This window comes from Cyprinodon variegatus, unplaced genomic scaffold (genome assembly GCF_000732505.1).
Source record: "Cyprinodon variegatus isolate N-32 unplaced genomic scaffold, C_variegatus-1.0 Scaffold744, whole genome shotgun sequence".
NCBI classification, from domain to species: Eukaryota; Metazoa; Chordata; class Actinopteri; order Cyprinodontiformes; family Cyprinodontidae; genus Cyprinodon; species Cyprinodon variegatus.
This window is the reverse complement of record NW_015151197.1, coordinates 62,426-80,764: the sequence shown is the minus strand read 5'-3', so window position 1 is coordinate 80,764 and position 18,339 is coordinate 62,426. Positions and strand designations below refer to the sequence as shown.

The 18,339-nt window shown below is 37.1% G+C and overlaps 2 protein-coding genes across 2 annotated transcripts in view; both read left to right on the top strand.

Moving 5' to 3' along the window:
• Nucleotides 1-1,457, top strand: part of LOC107098064 (selenoprotein O-like) — a 14,042-nt gene extending 12,585 nt beyond the window's left edge. The window contains exon 5 of the mRNA XM_015395502.1: nucleotides 1,173-1,457. Coding sequence (XP_015250988.1) covers nucleotides 1,173-1,334 — 162 coding nt within the window. The 3' untranslated portion in view covers nucleotides 1,335-1,457. The remainder of the gene's footprint in view (nucleotides 1-1,172) is intronic.
• Nucleotides 1,458-3,405: 1,948 nt separating this feature from the next.
• LOC107098075 (NACHT, LRR and PYD domains-containing protein 12-like) lies at nucleotides 3,406-17,361 on the top strand. Its single transcript, XM_015395517.1, has 11 exons — nucleotides 3,406-3,716; nucleotides 3,795-3,818; nucleotides 3,900-5,646; nucleotides 5,788-5,961; nucleotides 6,381-6,554; nucleotides 7,543-7,716; nucleotides 10,319-10,492; nucleotides 10,628-10,798; nucleotides 10,919-11,092; nucleotides 11,272-11,318; nucleotides 15,590-17,361. The coding sequence occupies exons 1-11, from the start codon at nucleotides 3,446-3,448 to the stop codon at nucleotides 16,132-16,134; spliced, it is 3,675 nt and encodes a 1,224-aa protein (XP_015251003.1). The 5' UTR covers nucleotides 3,406-3,445; the 3' UTR covers nucleotides 16,135-17,361.
• Nucleotides 17,362-18,339: the final 978 nt, after the last annotated feature.

The following is an 18,339-nucleotide window of genomic DNA, read 5'->3' as shown; positions in this document are numbered from 1 at the left end:
CAAAAGAACACTGTCTCTACTATAAAATATGGAGGAGGCTCTGTTATGCTGTGGGCTGCTTTGCTTTATCTGGAACAGGGTGTCTGTAATATATGCATGGTACAATGAAATCTAAAAATTAACAAGGGATTTCTAGAGAGAAATGTGCTGCCCGGTGTCAGAAAGCTTTGTTCATGTGTCTTTAGCAGGATAATTACCCAAAACACACAACTAGAAAAACATTGGACTCTTCTGAAGTGGCATTCTATGAACTCTGACCTAAATCCTACTGAACATCTTTGGAAGAAGCTGAAAAAGGCTGTGTGGAAAATGCAGCCTGTTGAAACCTGAAAGAATTATAGCAGTTTGATCAAGAGGAGTGGACTAAAATACGTGCTGAGAGGAGCAGAAGCCTCATTGACAGTTACAGGAATCATTCGATAACAGTGATTGCTTCAAACTGTTGGGCAACAATATAAGTTAAGAGTACCATCACTTTTTTCCTTTCATTTAATTTAATAAAAAACAATAATTTTGTTAATGCATGGTTACAAACAAAATCTGACTTCCATTTGTTAATTTCATATATTTAAAATTTGTATTGATATTTCCAGGTATTTCTGTGACCATTGTGGGTACCAACAAAATTGCCACACTTAGTTCATAAACTGACCAATAAGAGGGTTGGTTACATCTGAGAAGCTGTTTAAATGGTTTAATGGTTTTCAATGCACTCAGGAAACAGAAGGGTAACAGAAAAGATACATGGAAAAGATAATCAGAAAATCTAACTGCAAAAAAGGATTTGAAAATGTAAGGTGAAAAAGAAAACAGAAATGGAGTAAGGAATAACCTTTTTAAATGTAAGATTAGGAAAGGTATTTATAATTAGAATTATGAATTGTAGTTTTTAAATCTCTTTGTATAAATAGGATTTGCACATTTTCAAATATTTCATGTATTTGCTAATGGATTGATACATATAATTTACAATTCCTAACGCACTAAAGTATATTATTAGAAATCATTTTTATCAATTAGATTTCTTATTGTGTGATTTATTTGTTATATTTGAAATGACTGTTTATTTTTTCATTAATTCTCCTTTTCCTCCATAACTTATCGAAGGAAATAGAGCTTGGCTGCCTTTTTCAGGTCCCAGTTATACATCTCTCTTGCATCTTGTCTGATAGGTCAACAGAGTTCTGAAAATTTTGGAGAAGCCGTACCTGGATCCTGAACCTTTGTCTGGACAAGATGCAGCATGTGGTGAACAGGAGGATCAGGAGAGGTGGTTTCCTGATAAATACGACGCTAAGCCTCCAGCCTGGGCTTCAAAGATTTGCATCACTTGATCCACATAGAGCCTCCCCAGACTGAAGGAGAGTCTGTTTTCACTGCTGGACTACATTTCCCATAACTAATCTCTAAATCTTAAACATAACATAGATGTGAGGGAAAGGTTTGTACCAGTCATACTGTCAGACTCTCCTCTGTTGCATGAAGGGGAGGCGGCTATTTTATGGTGTGTTCAGCCCTTCATTCTTGCAGAATTAGTTTGATCATTTTGGAGATTTGAGTAAAATTACATCATCAAAGTTAATTTTAGAAAAGAAGTGAAATCCTAAATATAACAGTCCTCGAAATTATTGGCACCCATCATGTTGATTTTTAAAAACCCTTTAATTTTTACAGTAGCTGAATTTTCCATTGAAAAACACAGAAAAAGAGATATTTTAAAAGATTTTCTTGACAATCCTGATGAAAAGATTAGAGTAGCCGGGTTTCCATCCAACTGAAATTGATATAATAAGAGACCTTTTCAAAGACATAAAGAAAAGGAAATGCAAATTTGCTATATTTTCTGTTTGCTTAAACAAGCGACTTGAAGCGTAATATCATATGTCTTAGACCACCGAAAGTGGTCTCTAAGCCTGCCGCCTATTTTCTTGACTTTATTTCGGGTCGCAAGTTCCCGTGCTGTTCATCCGATGTGACATCAAGCATGTCAATAATAAAAGGATCCAACTTAGCAAATGATCAGCATGTTATGGTTAAGATGGATTTTGTCACTATTGACGACTCAAAGTAAGGTAATCAAAAAACTTATCGAGTCCAAGCAAGAGTGCTGCAGTGCTGTATTTTGGCCACAAGTGATAGTATTAGATAACTCTGTAATACCTCTTTAATGACAAAATTTAAAATTCCTAATTTCTTAGACTCCATAAAATAAGGTGGAAATATATCTCAACCAATCATTAACGGCAGTGTGCAACATAATAATCCAAAACTGCAGATGAAGAATGACGGCTCAGATGACCAGTCACACAATGACCTGTCTGAGCCTGAAGGTTTGGGAACACACCAGAAAACTGCAAGCAGATAAACTACCTTTAAAATACTTTAGCTGTGGAGTTAATATTGTGTTTCTACAAATGATAAAGCAATAAAAAAGTTGTCTAACTGTTTTCAATAAAAACAGCTGTAATGCTCACCTGTATGAATTTCTTTTGTCTGGTTTGTGAACTACAACTACTGTATATATATTTCAGACTTAAGTGTTACCAGCAGTGCTAATGAAAGTTTTTCCAAAATATCATATAGTTAAATGTGTGTAACTTTTTAAGGAGTGGTAGTTTTTATTCTGGCCATTAGAAGTTGCCCAATGAGAAAATATAAAGGAATGGACAACATATAGACGTTTTCTGTTTCTTTTGTACATGTACAGTCAATATGGAGTTTCCATCCCTTTGTGTTGCAGCTCAGGTTAACAAAGATAGCAGCTTAACGTGCTTTCTGCTTGTGTACACCTTGTTTTTCCCACCCTGTTATCTCATTTTTAGCCAATGAAGAGGCTCACCCAGGGAGCCAATCAGATAAGAGCCCTTTCACTAAGGTTTACAATGGGTTGTTATAAAAGGAACTGTTATCTTATCTAAGGTTTTCTTTCTTCAAGTTGCACTTTAGAGGACCAGGAGAACTTTGGAAATTATAGGTGCTTTAAATTGTAAAGCTATATGTTGAAAGTTCAAAAGCCTGTGTTTTTTTTAAACAAGATTCCCATTTTTTATTTTAATATTTCAAAGACTACACTCTTTAATGTTATATTCAATTACTTTAAAACCATAATTTTCTATTTATTTTGATGAAATTTGACCAGCATAAGGTATAGCTAAGTAGGGAAACAGTTTCTGTAACAAAGAGAAACCTGATTTTAATGATAGTTGGGTAAATATAGCTGTAATTAGCTTCTGCCTCAGGGTTGTGTCAGTCTTACCCATATTCCCCTGTGTTTACAGTGCAAAGGCATACAGGCATGCATTTATCTTAAACATTTTTTCTGGTCATGTGACTGTGTCAGCCTCAGCAGGAAATGATGGGGGTGATGACACACTTTGAAAACATAGTCTCAAAACAGAAAGTACTGCTGCATTTAACAGCTGCGTTGTCCAGAGGATGAACAGACATGTCTACTGTAAACGAACAACTCTTGGAGGTTTTGGAGGAGCTGCTTGATGAGGAACTGGAGACTTTTCAGTGGCATCTTTACAGCAAAACCGTTGAAGGATTTGCTCATATCCCAAAGTCTAAAGCTAAAGGCTTGGACAGGAAGGACACTGTGACTCTTGTGGTGACAACATATGGTTATGACGGTGCTGTGACCATAACCATAAAGATACTGGAGAAAATGAGACAGAAGCTTTTAGTTGATAAACTAAAAGAGTTTCACAGCAACGGTAAGGTAGAGGTTTAGTTGATTTGTTTACAAAAAAAGTGATGGTTAGTAAAATCTGTACACTTTTGTTTTTGATCAGGTCAAATAAATAAGACAGACAAAGGTAAGACTATAAAAATATGCAATTCTAATAATTTATGTTCATCAATGATTTTACTGAAGCGTGAAATGTTTCCTTGAACAGACAGTGACCTTGTTACCATCCAAGGGAGACTGAAATCTAAATTAAAGGAAAAGTGCCAGAACATTTATGAGGGAAATGCGGAAGAAGGAGATAACATCTACTTGAAAAGAATCTACACAGAGCTCCATGTGATAACAGGAGCCTGGGGAAGCCTAAGTGATGAACGTGAGGTCAGACAGCAGAAGTCCAAGCAAACATCGGTGGAGGAAACAATTAACATTCAAGATCTTTTTAAGCCTAGGCCCAATCAAGAAAAGCGCATCAGAACTGTTCTTACCCAGGGTATCCCTGGAATGGGTAAGACTGTCTGTGCCCAGAAGTTCACACTGAGCTGGGCGGAAGGAGAGGAACACCAGGACATAACCTTTCTCTTTCCACTTCCTTTCCGGGAATTGAATTCAATCATTGGCGAAAGGAACTATACATTAATGCAGCTGCTCCACCACTTTTTCCCTGACATTAAACCCATTCAGAAGCTATCAGAATGTAAAGTGCTATTCATTTTTGATGGCCTTGACGAGAGCCGTCTGCCCTTAGATTTCAAACACAACAAGGTTTTGAGAGACGAGACGGAGTCGGCCTTGCTTGATGTGCTGATCACCAACCTCATTGCAGGGGATCTGCTCGGGAATGCGCTCATCTGGATAACCTCCAGGCCTGCAGCGGCCAACAAAATTCCCCGAAAGTACATTGACCAGTGGACTGAGATGAAAGGATTCACTGAAAACCAGTGGCAGGAATACTTTAAGAAGCGTGTGAGGGATGATGCACTGTCGCTTAGGATGATCAACCACGTGAAATCATCGAAAAGCCTGTATGTTATGTGTCAAATACCTATTTTCTGCTGGATCACCGTCAAGTTGATGAAAAAAATGCTGCAAGACAAGGCAACAGACAGAATGCCTAACACCCTAACTGAGATGTATGCGTATCTTCTTCTCTGCCAGACTGACCGGATGAGTGAAAGGCATTACACCATGAGAAGTGATAATGTCTATTTGAAGCTTGCAGAATTAGCCTTCCGACAGCTCGAAAAAGGCCGACTTATCTTCTATGAGGCTGATCTGAAAGAATGCCGCATGGATGTGAACGAGGCAACCATGCATTCAGGAGTCTGCACAGAGATCTTCCAGATGGAGGAGGGCAAGAGGCATAAGGTTTTCAGCTTTGTGCACTTGACTATCCAGGAGTTTCTGGCGGCTGTGTTTGCCCATTATTCATACATGCAAAACAAGGACAATGTCCTTCTGGGAAGGCTTGGAAGATTTCCCTCAAAACTCTTGAAAAAGTCTGTTTTTGGCTTCCATAAATGTGCCATTGAAAAAGCTTTGAGTAGTAAGACCGGCCAATGGGATCTCTTCCTTCGCTTTCTTCTGGGCCTCTCGTTGAAGTCAAACCAGGAGCTTCTTTACAGAATACTGCCTTTGGAAGTAGAAGGAGAGGAGGATGTGGCAAACACTATACAGTTTATCAAAGACATTATCAGTGCAGAACCTGAAATGAATCTTAACTTGTTCCATTGTCTGGGGGAGCTCAGGGAGGAATCTCTTGTTCAGGAAATCCAGAGCTTTGTGAGTTCTGGAAAGATTGCAAGCAAACAGTTATCTCCTGCTCAATGGTCGGCTCTTACTTTTGAGCTAATGACATCCGAGGCTCTGGAGAAAGAGTTTGACCTAAAGAAATACATAAGATCAGAAGAGGGGGTAGAGAAGCTGCTTCCTGTTATAACCTCCTCCACTCATGCCCTGTAAGTATAGCTAACCTAAGTTGATTGAAACATCTCTCCTATCAGAATCAAGCAGCATTTTGATGTATTGAAAGTCATTATCTTACATTAAGTTAACAAACCTTAACCTCATGTAACCATTGCATTGTGTTTCCCTCTAAGCCTAGATGGTTGCAAGCTTACTGAAAACTGCTGCCAATTGCTGGCCTCCGCGCTGAGCTCAACATCCTCTCAACTGACAGATTTAGATTTGAGCAAGAACAGTCTGAGGGATTCAGGAGTGAGACTGCTTTCTGATGGCCTAAGGAGTCCTCATTGCAAGCTGAAGAGTTTAAGGTGTTTCCATTTGATGCTTTATAATACCTCTCTCTCTCTAAAGCAGCAATGTTGGAAGATAGATTTTTGTTGGGGTTTAAATATATGTTAAGCCAAATCAGAACAAGAATATTCGTATATTTTTACTTAAGTTTAATTGAGCAAAAAGAGACTTCCTGCTGGCAAGGATAGTTCATTCTCTCAGGAAGTCTTCATTGGTTCACATAAAATTTCTTCTGACAGAAAAGGGTCAAAGTATGTAATAAGAGCAAACAAGTGCTGCAATAACAGATTAATATTTTGTTCCTCCAACTCTGGTAGAGAGAACTAATGTTGCTCTTCTTGCTGAATATGCTTTTCCCTTTACTTTATTCTTGTAAGCAGGTTGTTTAAGCAGTTTTGAATTGAAACAGTTCTCTCCACTTCCTTGTTTTTTTTAGACTACATAAATGCAAAGTTGAGGGTGGCTGCTGTGAGGCTTTGGCAAATGCTCTTACCACAGAGTCGACACAGCTGAGAGTGCTGGACCTGAGTGCTAATGACCTTAATGAAGAAGGAGTGATGGCCCTGAGTCTGGGACTGGGCAGCCGTCATTGCAAAGTGGAAACACTGAGGTTACGTCTGCTTTTTTCTGACAGTTAAATTATTGCTTTGAAAACAGTGCTGTGAGGAGAAAAAGCTTCAGAACCTTTTCATATTTTTTGAGTGATGTTTCTAAAGGGGTTAGTCACAAAACTCTTGATGTGGGTAAATAATAGTTCATTCAAACCGAAGGTAAAACCCAATTAATGATTATTTTTTAACTTATTATGACTGTAATTTGCTTACTGACCAGAGTTCTTAATCTTTTACGTAAAGGCTGGACTCTTTGATTGGCTGTTAAAATCCAGTTGCCTTCACCAATTTAGTGATTTGGGCTATGGCTATCAGAAGAGTAAAACAAATCATCATCCAAAGAAATTGTCTCTATTCATTCAAAAGTTACTAATACTACTTGAATCTTTTTTTGAAGTTTAAAGACTTTGACTAAGCACAGAAATGCTAGAAGAATGTGGCAATGATGTATAGTAGGCTCACTTTTGTATTGAAACTTTTTTGAGAAGTTGCATGACACACAATTTATAAAGGAAACTGCGTTTTTTTATCACCCTAAACAGCAAAATGGGAACATAAGGACGAATATTCTCTTTCAGTATTGTGTACTATCAATAGTCAATTAAAGGATGAACTTATAAGACTATTCAGTAACGGAATCATGAAATCAAAGTAGGTCAATAACCGAGACATTAGTCCAAAACACTGAATCAAGGAAACTCCAGATTGTTTCCAGAGGCAGAAAGCAAAACTGTTAAAAGGCTCCCAGTAAATCAACTAACTTGAATCCAACTAAAAATCAATAGAAATAACTGAGGTTAAAATTGTGTCCCATTAAAGTCCTTTGATTTTAACATTATGTGTTAATCAGTGGGTCACATTTATTGGTGTATTTAGCTACAGGACACTCCTCATTGTTGATTAAACATAGAAATGCTTTGAGTTCCATTACTATGTATGCATGGATTCATTAAGTTGTTGCTGAAACATTTTGTTCGTCTTTTGCAGTTTCAATCAGTGCAAACTGGGAGAGAACGACTGTGTGGCTTTAGCTTCAGTCTTCAGCTCACATGCTTCTCAGCTGAAATTTCTTGATCTGAGTAATAACGGCTTAAAGGATGCTGGTGTATTTCAGCTTTCAGCTGGACTGAAAGATCCAAACTGCAAACTGGAGATTCTCAGGTAGGTCTGCCTTCTGCAGTTTGATGGTTTTGCACAGCATTACAATTATATATCAATAATACCAAATTTATAACCTAGTCAACTTCATAAATGCCGTTAACTTTTCATTTTACCTCATTCCCAGTTACAAGACGGTCTGTCAGTAAAGTAAAACATTAACTTGAGACTAGTTGCATAAGTTAAACCTAAGAAATAATAATGAAATGTTTTAAATTTATCTTAACAGAACAGAATATTTGGATGGACAAATACACTTTTATTGAAATATATATTTAATATGATTACAAAAAATATGACAATTATCAAGAATATATGCTGGTAATGATCCTCAGTCATCCAGGTCATGGTCATTCCATAAAAGTTTAAAAAACAATCCTCTGGACTTTGTTTCCAAGGTTTAAAAACGTTTCGCTTACCCTCCAGGAAGCTTTCTCAATTCAAAATGTCTGGAACCAAATAAACCGCTCGCCAGTTTCAATTTGCATGTTTCCAAGCAACACAAGGCCTTGTCTATATAAAGCCTCAAACTCAATACAAATCCAGACATTTTGAATTGAGAAAGCTTCCTGGAGGGGAAGCGAAACGTCTTCAAACCTTTTAAACAAAATCCAGTGGATTGTTTTTTTTAAACTTTTACGGAATATCAACAATATACTTAATGAAAGTAGTACTACTTTCTACTCTTTATGTTAAACTACTCTAGTAGTTTAAGTAGTTTAACATAAAGAATAGTGAAAGTACTCTTACCCCTTGTTCGTCTGGATGTGCAAAGTGGACATGGTGCAGTATTTAAAGTCAGTAAAAAAAAATTAGAAGTGGCGGCCGGCCACTTCTATTTTTGCTGCTTGCTGCTCCAACTCCATGCCAATCTATACCAGAGCGAATCATTTAGATAGGAATTCAGTTGATGGAAAGCAAAGTGGATCTGGTCAAGTTTATGAATATGAGCATTGATTAAAAAAACAAAACAAACAAAAGATTTAAATTCACTAACCAATGGTAGATCCAAAGAAAAAGAGTTACAGTGATTAAACAAGAGCAGCCACACCAGACACTGTTAGTATCGGCAAAAAACAAAAAAAACACTTAGCTGGTTAATTATTCTATTTAAGCATAGAACTACACAACTGCAATGCGATGAAGCAATCCTGATGATCTAAGGCGGAGGTCTTCGACAGGAGTCCATGACCCCTAGGGGTCCATGGAGGTAGCGCATGGTGGTCGCGAAAGTTTTGGTTGATTAGACTTTTTTTATATTTTTCCACTAAGTGAAATGTCTTTAAATGTACATTAACATGAGTTCAACTCACTGTAGTAAACAGATAAATTTGATCCAGAACATGTCTTTCAGTCCTCAATGCACACATTCAGTGACACACAGGAGCTCTTTCAAGCTGGGCACCGTTTCATTTACAACACCTGTCCCATCATCCAGGAATCAGAATCAGAAATACTTTAATAATCCCAGGGCGAAATTACTTTCATTACATGACTCCATATGTAGAAGAGTGACTATAGAACCAGTTTGATATAACACAATTTCATACAATATATATATTTAGGGGGTCCCCGCTCCATCTTGCCATCAATTTGGGGGTCCTTGGCCTGGAAAACGTTGAAGACCCCTGATCTAAGTCCTACTGTGCAGAATTTCTCTACTCTGAAAATGTGGGTCCCTGGCAAAAGACGCAGTGCAGTTGCTTCGCTGCGTCTACACACTGCTTCAACATCTAATAGAACTAATGGGCTATGCATATACTTCCACTGATGATCACTTGTTACCTTCAAGGAGAGAAATCACAAAGATAGCAGATTTTATGTGAGACTAAAACAAGAAATCAAATAAAACCCAGTGGAGAAAATGCTACAACAGGAAAATTAATGCAAAACTAGGACTTATAATATAAGTCCTAGTTTTGCATTAATGATCATATTATGATCATGGTTAAGTTTTGTTTGTCCAAAGAAGATTCATTCTGAGCTCAATAAAAAATCGAAATATCCTCAAAGTCTGCAGTGCTTCCACACATTTTAATTTATCAGACTTTAATGCTGGCGTTTAGAGTAAATCCTTTTTAAATTAGATCAGACGCAACTGGCTTCTTTTTTCCTATACTTTAAATGCTTCTGCTGTAAATAACTGCATGTAAAATAATTTTTTGCTCTGTTCTTTTGTCTAAAACAACGTTTTGCCTGTTTCTCTGCTCTGTATGCGCCTCTCAGATGAACAGGCGTGCTCTCGTCTTTGAAGGTTGTACAGCTGGTCTGAGTGCACTGAGTAGGAAGCGTAAACCTACCAGACATTTTAAGAAAGCTGCAGCACAGACAAGTTCCAATTAGTATGCATGTTAATTGGACAATAAATAAAAAAACTGCTATTTCAACAAAATTACTACTATTTAAAGAAAATGATTGCACATTTGCAGGGTTTTTTTTTTAACAGCTATGTTACTATACAGTGAGCTAATTCAACCAATCATATAAGCTTGAAATAATAATTATTTTTTTTAATCTATAATATGGGCTCTTACCTTACTGGTCAGATATTAAACGTTGGATATTTAGTTTATTTTATTTTCATTTTTTTTTTTTTTTTTATCAGACTCAGCTGGTGTGGTTTAACACAGAAATCCTGCAGCCACATAAGCCCAGTCCTCAGCACAGATTGCAGCACAATCAGAGAGCTGGACCTTGGTGGCAACAACCTACAAGGTCCAGGTTTCAGCCAACTGTGCTCTGGTCTCAAAAGTCAGAACTGTAAACTGGAAACATTAAGGTGAGTTTTGGCAGCATAGTGGAATCATTGATTATTATGCTGATTTATGTTTTCTCAGTTGGGATGAAATATTGCTTGTTGAAGCAACATACTTAGGGTGCAGTTTCTGATGCGTACCCTGTCTGAACCTTGCAGATTGAATGACTGTAGTCTCCAGAAGTGCGGTGCTGAAATTGCTTCAGTCCTCTCCACCAGCAGCTCACAGCTGAAGGAGCTTGATCTGTGTGGAAATGACCTCGAGGACCAGGGAGTGGAGTTGCTCTCTAATGGAATAGCAAACCCAAACTGTGTACTAGAAACCTTAAGGTAACCAGCTTTCCTGTCCTATATTACAATGCTTTAACAAATCAACTGAAGCAAATTAAGTTTTTAAGGTAAATCTTAACTCTGACATGAAAATTGATAAAGTTTGACTTGATGATGCAGGCTCTCATTTTGCGGAGTCACAGTAAAAGGCTGCACACATCTGGCTTCAGCACTGAGCTCCAACCCTTCGCACCTCAGAAAGCTGGACCTTAGCTACAATTTTCTGCAGGAATCTGGAGTCAATCTGATCTCAGATCAGCGGGATAATCCACTTTGTAAGCTAGAGGATCTAAGGTAAACCAAATGCACAATTTGCTGAGTATATTAAGTCCGATTCTATTTATGAAACCTCTGACATCATCAAAAGCTTTTGTTCAGACATGTAAGAAATCTCACTGTCATGTTGTTCAAATGGTCCTCTTATGAGTTTTAATTGTTTTAATGTTCTTTTTTGTATTTAATCCCTCCTACAGGGTGGATCACAGTGAAGAATGTTATCTGAAATCAATTCTGAAAAATTGTAAGTGTTCCATTATTATTAGCTCTATTCATTATATTAGATTTTTATTATGGCCATATAGACTCCTAAAAATGATTATGGAAATAAAAAACGGATCAGTTCCATTTACTGTCGCATACAAAGTGTAAAGGTCTATAACACTGTGCTATTGGCATCTTAAAGACATATTAATATCCCCTGATATATTCTTCTGTTACATTTTAATATTGTTTTCAGCTGAAAATGCCAGTGTTTGCAGGTTTTGTCCTGACTGACACCAAAAACATGAATGCAACTTTATTCAACATTAATATCAAACATAAATATGCAAAGTTTGCAAGCATCTGCAACCTTTACATTCCAAAGAGCCATTTTTGGCTTCAGTACAGCTAAGAAAAGGTGTCTAGAGCCACAAACATTACATGTAATATTGCCCACTGGAGATCTGAGATTTTTAAAGAAAAAACTGTTTGATTTTAGATTTTAGTTAAAAATCAAAAAGAGAATTCATTTTCAATGGGTTGCTCTTAAAAATAATTTCTTTTATATTTGTAGTCGACTTATTTTGGAAATTCAATGCAATTGGTCAACAGAGAAAATGCTAAAACCTTCATTTGTTTGTTTTTCTATATTTGAAAAGATTATTTGCACTTTATTATTTGATTGATTAAGGCCTAAAAAGCCACACGTGGCTCTGGAGCCACAGGTTGCAGACCCCTGTCTTAGACTAATGACGGTAAAACCAGACCTTTGGGTTGATGTTCTTCAGACAAATTGACAATCAGGTTTTGTACGTTCTGGAATGAAAGACAGATTTCTGATCTGTCAGGGAGGATCAGTCTTCATAAGATCATTTTGCCTTTAAAGCAGCGAAGAATTAATGAAGCTGACTGTGGAAGCAGGGTGATGTTACACTATGCAATGCTATCCAGTAGGATTGTGATGCTTCTATTATATGTCCAGGAAATATCTAGAGTAGCCCTGTCAGTTTGGTACATACATCTATCCAACAAATACCTGTTTTTATACAAAAGCAGAATTATTATGCACAGAACTAAATGTGAAATGCAATACATTGTAGATTTTTTTTATCATTTAGCTGCAATGGAGAAAAATGTTGGACTAAGACAAACATTGATGTCAATGTACTGCCACTTAAAGTACATATCTCACTCAGCACTTAACTGAATTACTCTCCTGAAACAACGTCAAGGCCGATGAAATCATCACTGGCACTGGTATGGAAATCAGTTGACCTCCAAATGACTACCTGTAGCCTCCAATCAGCATCAAATGTTATCTAAATACACGTTGGAGTAATCTCTTTGGATGAGATCCTGTTATTGCTTGTTGCATTTACGTATAGCTGGAGCACTGGTTGGTATAAATGTCAAAAGAAGTTAAAACTGATTTTATTCTGATTCAATTTTGATCTTTTCAAGGAATTATTGTAGAAACAATCCACATACTAGCTTTTCAGACCTTCAAACTGTGAACATTTGCATAATTCCTAAAAGCTTTTCACTAATACTGTATCATCATATCGACTGCTAAAATATCATATGGTGCAAAGACATATGTTTTAAAAAAAACAACAACACAAAAAAACACTGTCTAACAAAGGATCTTTTCTTGTTGGTTGCTTAGGTCTCACTTATTGGCTGTTGGATACATAGTAGTAACAGGTTGGGACCCCATAAGCAATGGAAGGCCATCCATGAATGAAACTTTAAAAGTCTTCTTAATAAAAAAAAGTTAAATTTTTACTAATAACTTCTATGCTGTTTTCTTAGAATTTGTATTTTCTCTAAACATTTTGTTTTATTAATTTTTTAATATGTATTTTTCAAACAAGTTGTATTTTCCACACTTTTTAAAAAGATTTTATTCATCAATTTTTTTAACGTTTATTTTTTACACATTTTAAATTTTTCTTTTTTTTTTAAATGTGCATTTTTGCAGATGGAGTTTTAGTAATTTTTTTCAAGTTGCATTATCAGATTTTGCACATTTTCCTCACTTCTGGAGGCGGGATTTACTTTAGCATGAGGAGCAAAGTCACAATTCTATTGGTCTGCATGGACTTGAGCAACAACACTTTTATTGGTCAATGTGCGAGCAAGTGTTTCTATTGGTTTAAAGTAAAGAGCTTGTTATCTTTTAAATGCAGTTTGAAAATAATGGAATTTACACATCTTAATCTAAAAAATAGAAATAAAACAATCCTTAAAAAATATTACAAACAAGATTTAAAAATTCAAAATACTTGCAGATACTTAACATTAAAAGAACTAAATTATGTAAAATAAATTTCAGTAAAAAAAATAAAAACTGTACACTTACTCTCAAGAACCTGTTTTTCAAATGTTTTTCAAAGTTTCAATGTGGATCACATTTCAAATTTCAGTTTTTTCTCATTTCCATTTACAAAACATGTTCTTTGCTTGTGAACATAATAGAAAAAAATCCATTCCACAGAAACAGGCCCAATGGATGCCTTTCCTGTGAGATATTTTCCATTAATGATGACACAGTGTAATTAATTAAAATGCAGAGAGTGAATTCTATTGCTTTGTACTGACAGTGTACAGTGTGATGACAATAAAAGCTGAAGAAAAGCATTGACTTGAAACAATCCCTTACACCAAGCATGCTCTTAGTGACAGTGGAGAGGAAAAACTCACTTTTAACAGGAAGAAACCTCCAGCAGAACCAGAGACCGACTGCGGTTCAAGGAGATTGAAGCAGACATAATAGGTGGAACTAAAGGCTGATTTATACTCAGAAACCAGGTTGTCTGTGTGTGTCGCAGTGAACGCAAATATGTCCCTCAACCCCCTTCCACAGACACTCTCCAAAATTGTAGTTGTCCTCAGACAGGAGGCCTCTGATTGGTCAAATCTACATCAGCTCTACAATATCCGTATTTCCTGTTTGGTACCTTACCGGCTTGTTTTGTTTATAAGACCGCCATTTTGGAAAATGGACCAGCTAGAGGAGTAATGTGTGGGAGAACACTGGGACCCCTTTTCCACCTGGATCCCCGCTCTTTTTCGCCCTCATGTCCCTCCGTTGTCGAACAAACTTGCCCCCACCTCCCCACGTCAGCCGTATCTAGACCCACAGCTAGTTTGTGATTGTCCCTCCTGCGTTGTGGCGTGGAATAACATAGCGCAGACCACGCTTCAATATTGGGCATAAATCAAAAATATCTGCGACAAGCTCACTGCGTCACACTACTGCAGGAGGATAACCAGCACTTAAGAATGAGGGGGAACAAGAGGGTGGCTCTGATCCCTCCTACTGGATGGGCCATGGAATTCACTTGGGGGGTGTTCATGGGATGTTAACTCCCTCGATAGAGTGGTTTCGGTCACATGCCTCATTGAAGTGTGAGTCAGGTGAGGGCGGATCTTTTTATTGTTCCTAAAAGTGCTCTGTAAGTAGCTGAAAGGTAATGAGACCACCGCTTCTGTTAAGAGAAGGTTTTTCCAGGTTAACAAAGACGACTTCCTTAACTGCTCTTTGACCAAAACCACTCTGACGAGACGGTAAATGACCCAGCAGAACCCCCTAACAACCCATGAACACCCCCAGGTGTCCTCCTTGGCCAATCTAGTAGGAAGGATCAGAGCCACCTTTGTTCCCTCTATTTGTTAGACCTACAGCATATTAATCTCAGTGCTTTCTACCAATATTTAGAACTGAAGAAGCTGCTTGGATTAGGGGGGAAAACTGCACTTCCAGTTGCCTAAACTGAACTTTTCAAACTCGACCATGACCTGGATGACTGAGAATCTTCACCTACAATCTGTAAAATAATTCTGATAATGATAATCCAAACCGATCAGCAGTTTATGGAAACCAAGTTCAAATCACACAAAGTTCCCTTTATGGTTAATTCCAATGCTTGTTTTAAACTAACCCTTACTGTAGTTATAACATTTAAAATTAATATTTTAAATGAATGTTACCAGAGCAGTTAAACATTTAGAGAATTAATTTTAGTCAGGGTATGTTTGTTTTATTTCTGTCCTCCAAATTAAATGCCGTTATTATACTTTTTTCATCCCTGTTAAAAATATAATTCAAAGATTTTTATTCTCGTTGGCTATGTCTATGAAAAACCCAAACAAGGAGCTACATCCCTGGTGGTTCTTAACTTCCTTTGCTAAGACTTAGAACAAGCCCAGCATCAGGGATCACACTGTAAACACCAGAATTTCAACATTACATAATGCCTACATTACCATTATGATTGATGGATAAACAAGAACTTTCTTTTTTCACAGACACCTGCACCCTGACCTTTGACTCCAACACGGCAGCCACGTCTCTCTTTCTGCACGATGGGGGCAAACAGGTGACATGGGTCAGGGAGTCACAGCCGTACCCAAAGCACCCGGAACGGTTTGAAAGCGTCTCCCAGGTCCTGTGTCACCAAGGCCTCACTGGGCGCCATTACTGGGAAGTGGAGTGGCGAGGGCGCTGGGTGGACATTGCTGTCGCCATGAGGGGAATCAGCCGCAGGGCGAGTAGTTATTTGACTGGGTTCGGCAAAACTGATAAGTCCTGGTGTCTATTTTGCTCTGAGGATCATTACAGCGTTGAACATGACAGCAGGGGGTCGGAAATATCTGCACCTGCGTCTCCCTCTCACAAGGTTGCAGTCTTTCTGGATTGGCCTGGAGGGACCTTGTCTTTTTATAGTGTTTCTGCTGGGAGCCTCAAACATCTTTACACCTTCTACAATAACTTCACTGAGCCGCTCTACGCTGGGTTTGGGATGGAAGAGGATGACTGCTCAGTCATTCTTTGCTCTAATGCTGATATATAGGAACTTATTTCTCCATCTGAGCATGTGGTATGAATAAAAGATAACAGCTAAAAAGATCCATTGTCACCACAAAGCAGACGTTTTTGTTTTAACTTTAGTTTTCCTCTCCCTTGGCGTAAACTACAGCCCTGCAAATAAACTTCAGAAGCCAAAAGCGAACACAAGAAATCAAATTTAAAAACATATTGTTATCCTGAGCCTCCTTCTGTTAAAAGGATTCATGGAAATGCAGGTCATTCTTAACAGAGCATTTTTCAGAGACTTTTGTTTGGTTTTATTTTAGCCAATCACGGTCATGTTCAAGGCATTTCCCTTTTCCCCTTTCTGTTCTAATAAGGATCGTTTCTTAAACAGATGACTCTAGGAGCCTGGAATGTTTCTGTCTACACCTCCCACTCATCTAAGCAATGACCTACAGAAAAAACTGAACATTGAGATGAAAAGAAAGTATAAGAAGATATTAAAAACCAAGAAATGCTTAAACTTACTGGGTAGGCCTTGGGGATCTACATTGTTTAGATTATTTAGGACCATCAATTTTCCATCATTTAAACCACAAATACTGTTCTCAGATTTAGATCTATCACCTCCTACAGTTCCTACAGTACTCTTTAGTCATTATTTTCATTGAGTCTATTAAGTGTTTATCCAAATGAAAAGCTGTTTTTCTAACCTCCATCCTGTCTGCATTAAGTTAGAGGCAACTGAGCCTTTCACTATTGTTTTCTCTGAATGGATGGAGTCAAATGCAGTGATAGGCTGTAATTATGTGGTTATACTGAAATGGAAACCAGTGTGTTATAATGACGCACAACTTCTTGTGCATTTTATTTTGTTTTATCTCCATAATCTGAATAAGAGGAGATATTTGTTGGGAAAAAATTTGCCTGTAAAGTTTATTTCATAGATTTAACATGTCATGGTCTCTAGTGCAGCTGTTGAAATTAGCATCTATTTTTGTCTGTTGTCTTTTAATTCATAGATGACAATCAGTATCAATATATTTTTATTGATTTTGAGATAATCCAATATTAGAAGATTAAGTAGTTTCTATCCAACATTTTGCCTGAATTTCCATTTTTAATCCATCGCTTGATCGGGTGTCATTTAGCATAAATAAATAAAAAAGCATTTGAGAGCTGGTTTTGATCTAAACATGTGTTTGTTTTTATGTTCAGATGAATCAATGACTTAAGGCTGCATAAACTGACTATCAGATGATTCTTATTGTGCAGATCTATGCAATAAATATAGATCAATTGAGTATGTTGTCCCTGATCTCTTCACTCCAGCTTATGCTTTACTTTCTGAATGCATGCTCCTAGCATGCTGCCTTGCCATCACATCTTCCTGAAGAATCTTCTGACAGAAAAAGTGGAATTAGACATTTTTCTTTTAACTGTGAAGGAATTCTGACACAACCAATCAAAACAACCAGAGTTTATTACATTATATATCCATGGACGGAGTTACTGTTAGGCAAAACTAGCCGGTTACAGAGTCTCAAAAGTTCCTGAGTGCCCAACAAAAGTCCTCATACCAGCATAGTTAATACAGTAATAATTATTATTTAGATTATTATTGCAGACACATGCTCTTAAAGCTATCAAAAGTGACTAGCTTCTTGACTGCTAACAGTGATACGTGATACTGCTACAATGATAAGTAGGCCTTTTTCTTTCATTTCATTTCTTTGTGCAATTGAAGACTGGAAATGTTATGGTTCATTTTGAAGCACCAGAAGCTTTGAATTTTTTTTCACAGTAGATGAGAATTAAATCATTTAAGAAATTTTGTTTTTTTGTATTGAATTTCCAGGAAAACTTCAAGCTTTTGGGGTTCTTTAGTCTGTACACATGAATCTCTTCTTTGATACTGTAGATTTGTTGAGGCAAAAAACAATTAAAGGGACAAAAGGGAGAAAGTATAAAGACTATGACAAAAAGGGATAAAAAAAAAAAAAGCATGAAGAGGGAGAAAACAAGAAAAAGACAAGAAGACGAAAAAGAAAAAGATGAGAGTTAAATGAGTGTAAGAGTACAAGAAAAAGAGAACGAAAAAAGGATGGAAAAACAAAGATTGAGCAAAAGGGAGAGAAAAAGAAGAAAGGAAAGGGGACAAAAAGTAAATTAATAAACCACGTGCATTCTGTTAAAATGTCTATATAGGTATAATGTTGTTATGAGTTGTCTTCCTGTTTAAAGG

Coding starts and splice junctions, on each gene's coding strand:
- LOC107098075 (XM_015395517.1), top strand. CDS start 3,446: ATGTCTACTGTAAACGAACAACTCTTGGAGGTTTTGGAGGAGCTGCTT. Junction 5,647..5,787: donor ACCTCCTCCACTCATGCCCT/GTAAGTATAGCT, acceptor TTTCCCTCTAAG/CCTAGATGGTTGCAAGCTTA. Junction 7,717..10,318: donor TGCAAACTGGAGATTCTCAG/GTAGGTCTGCCT, acceptor TTTTTTTATCAG/ACTCAGCTGGTGTGGTTTAA.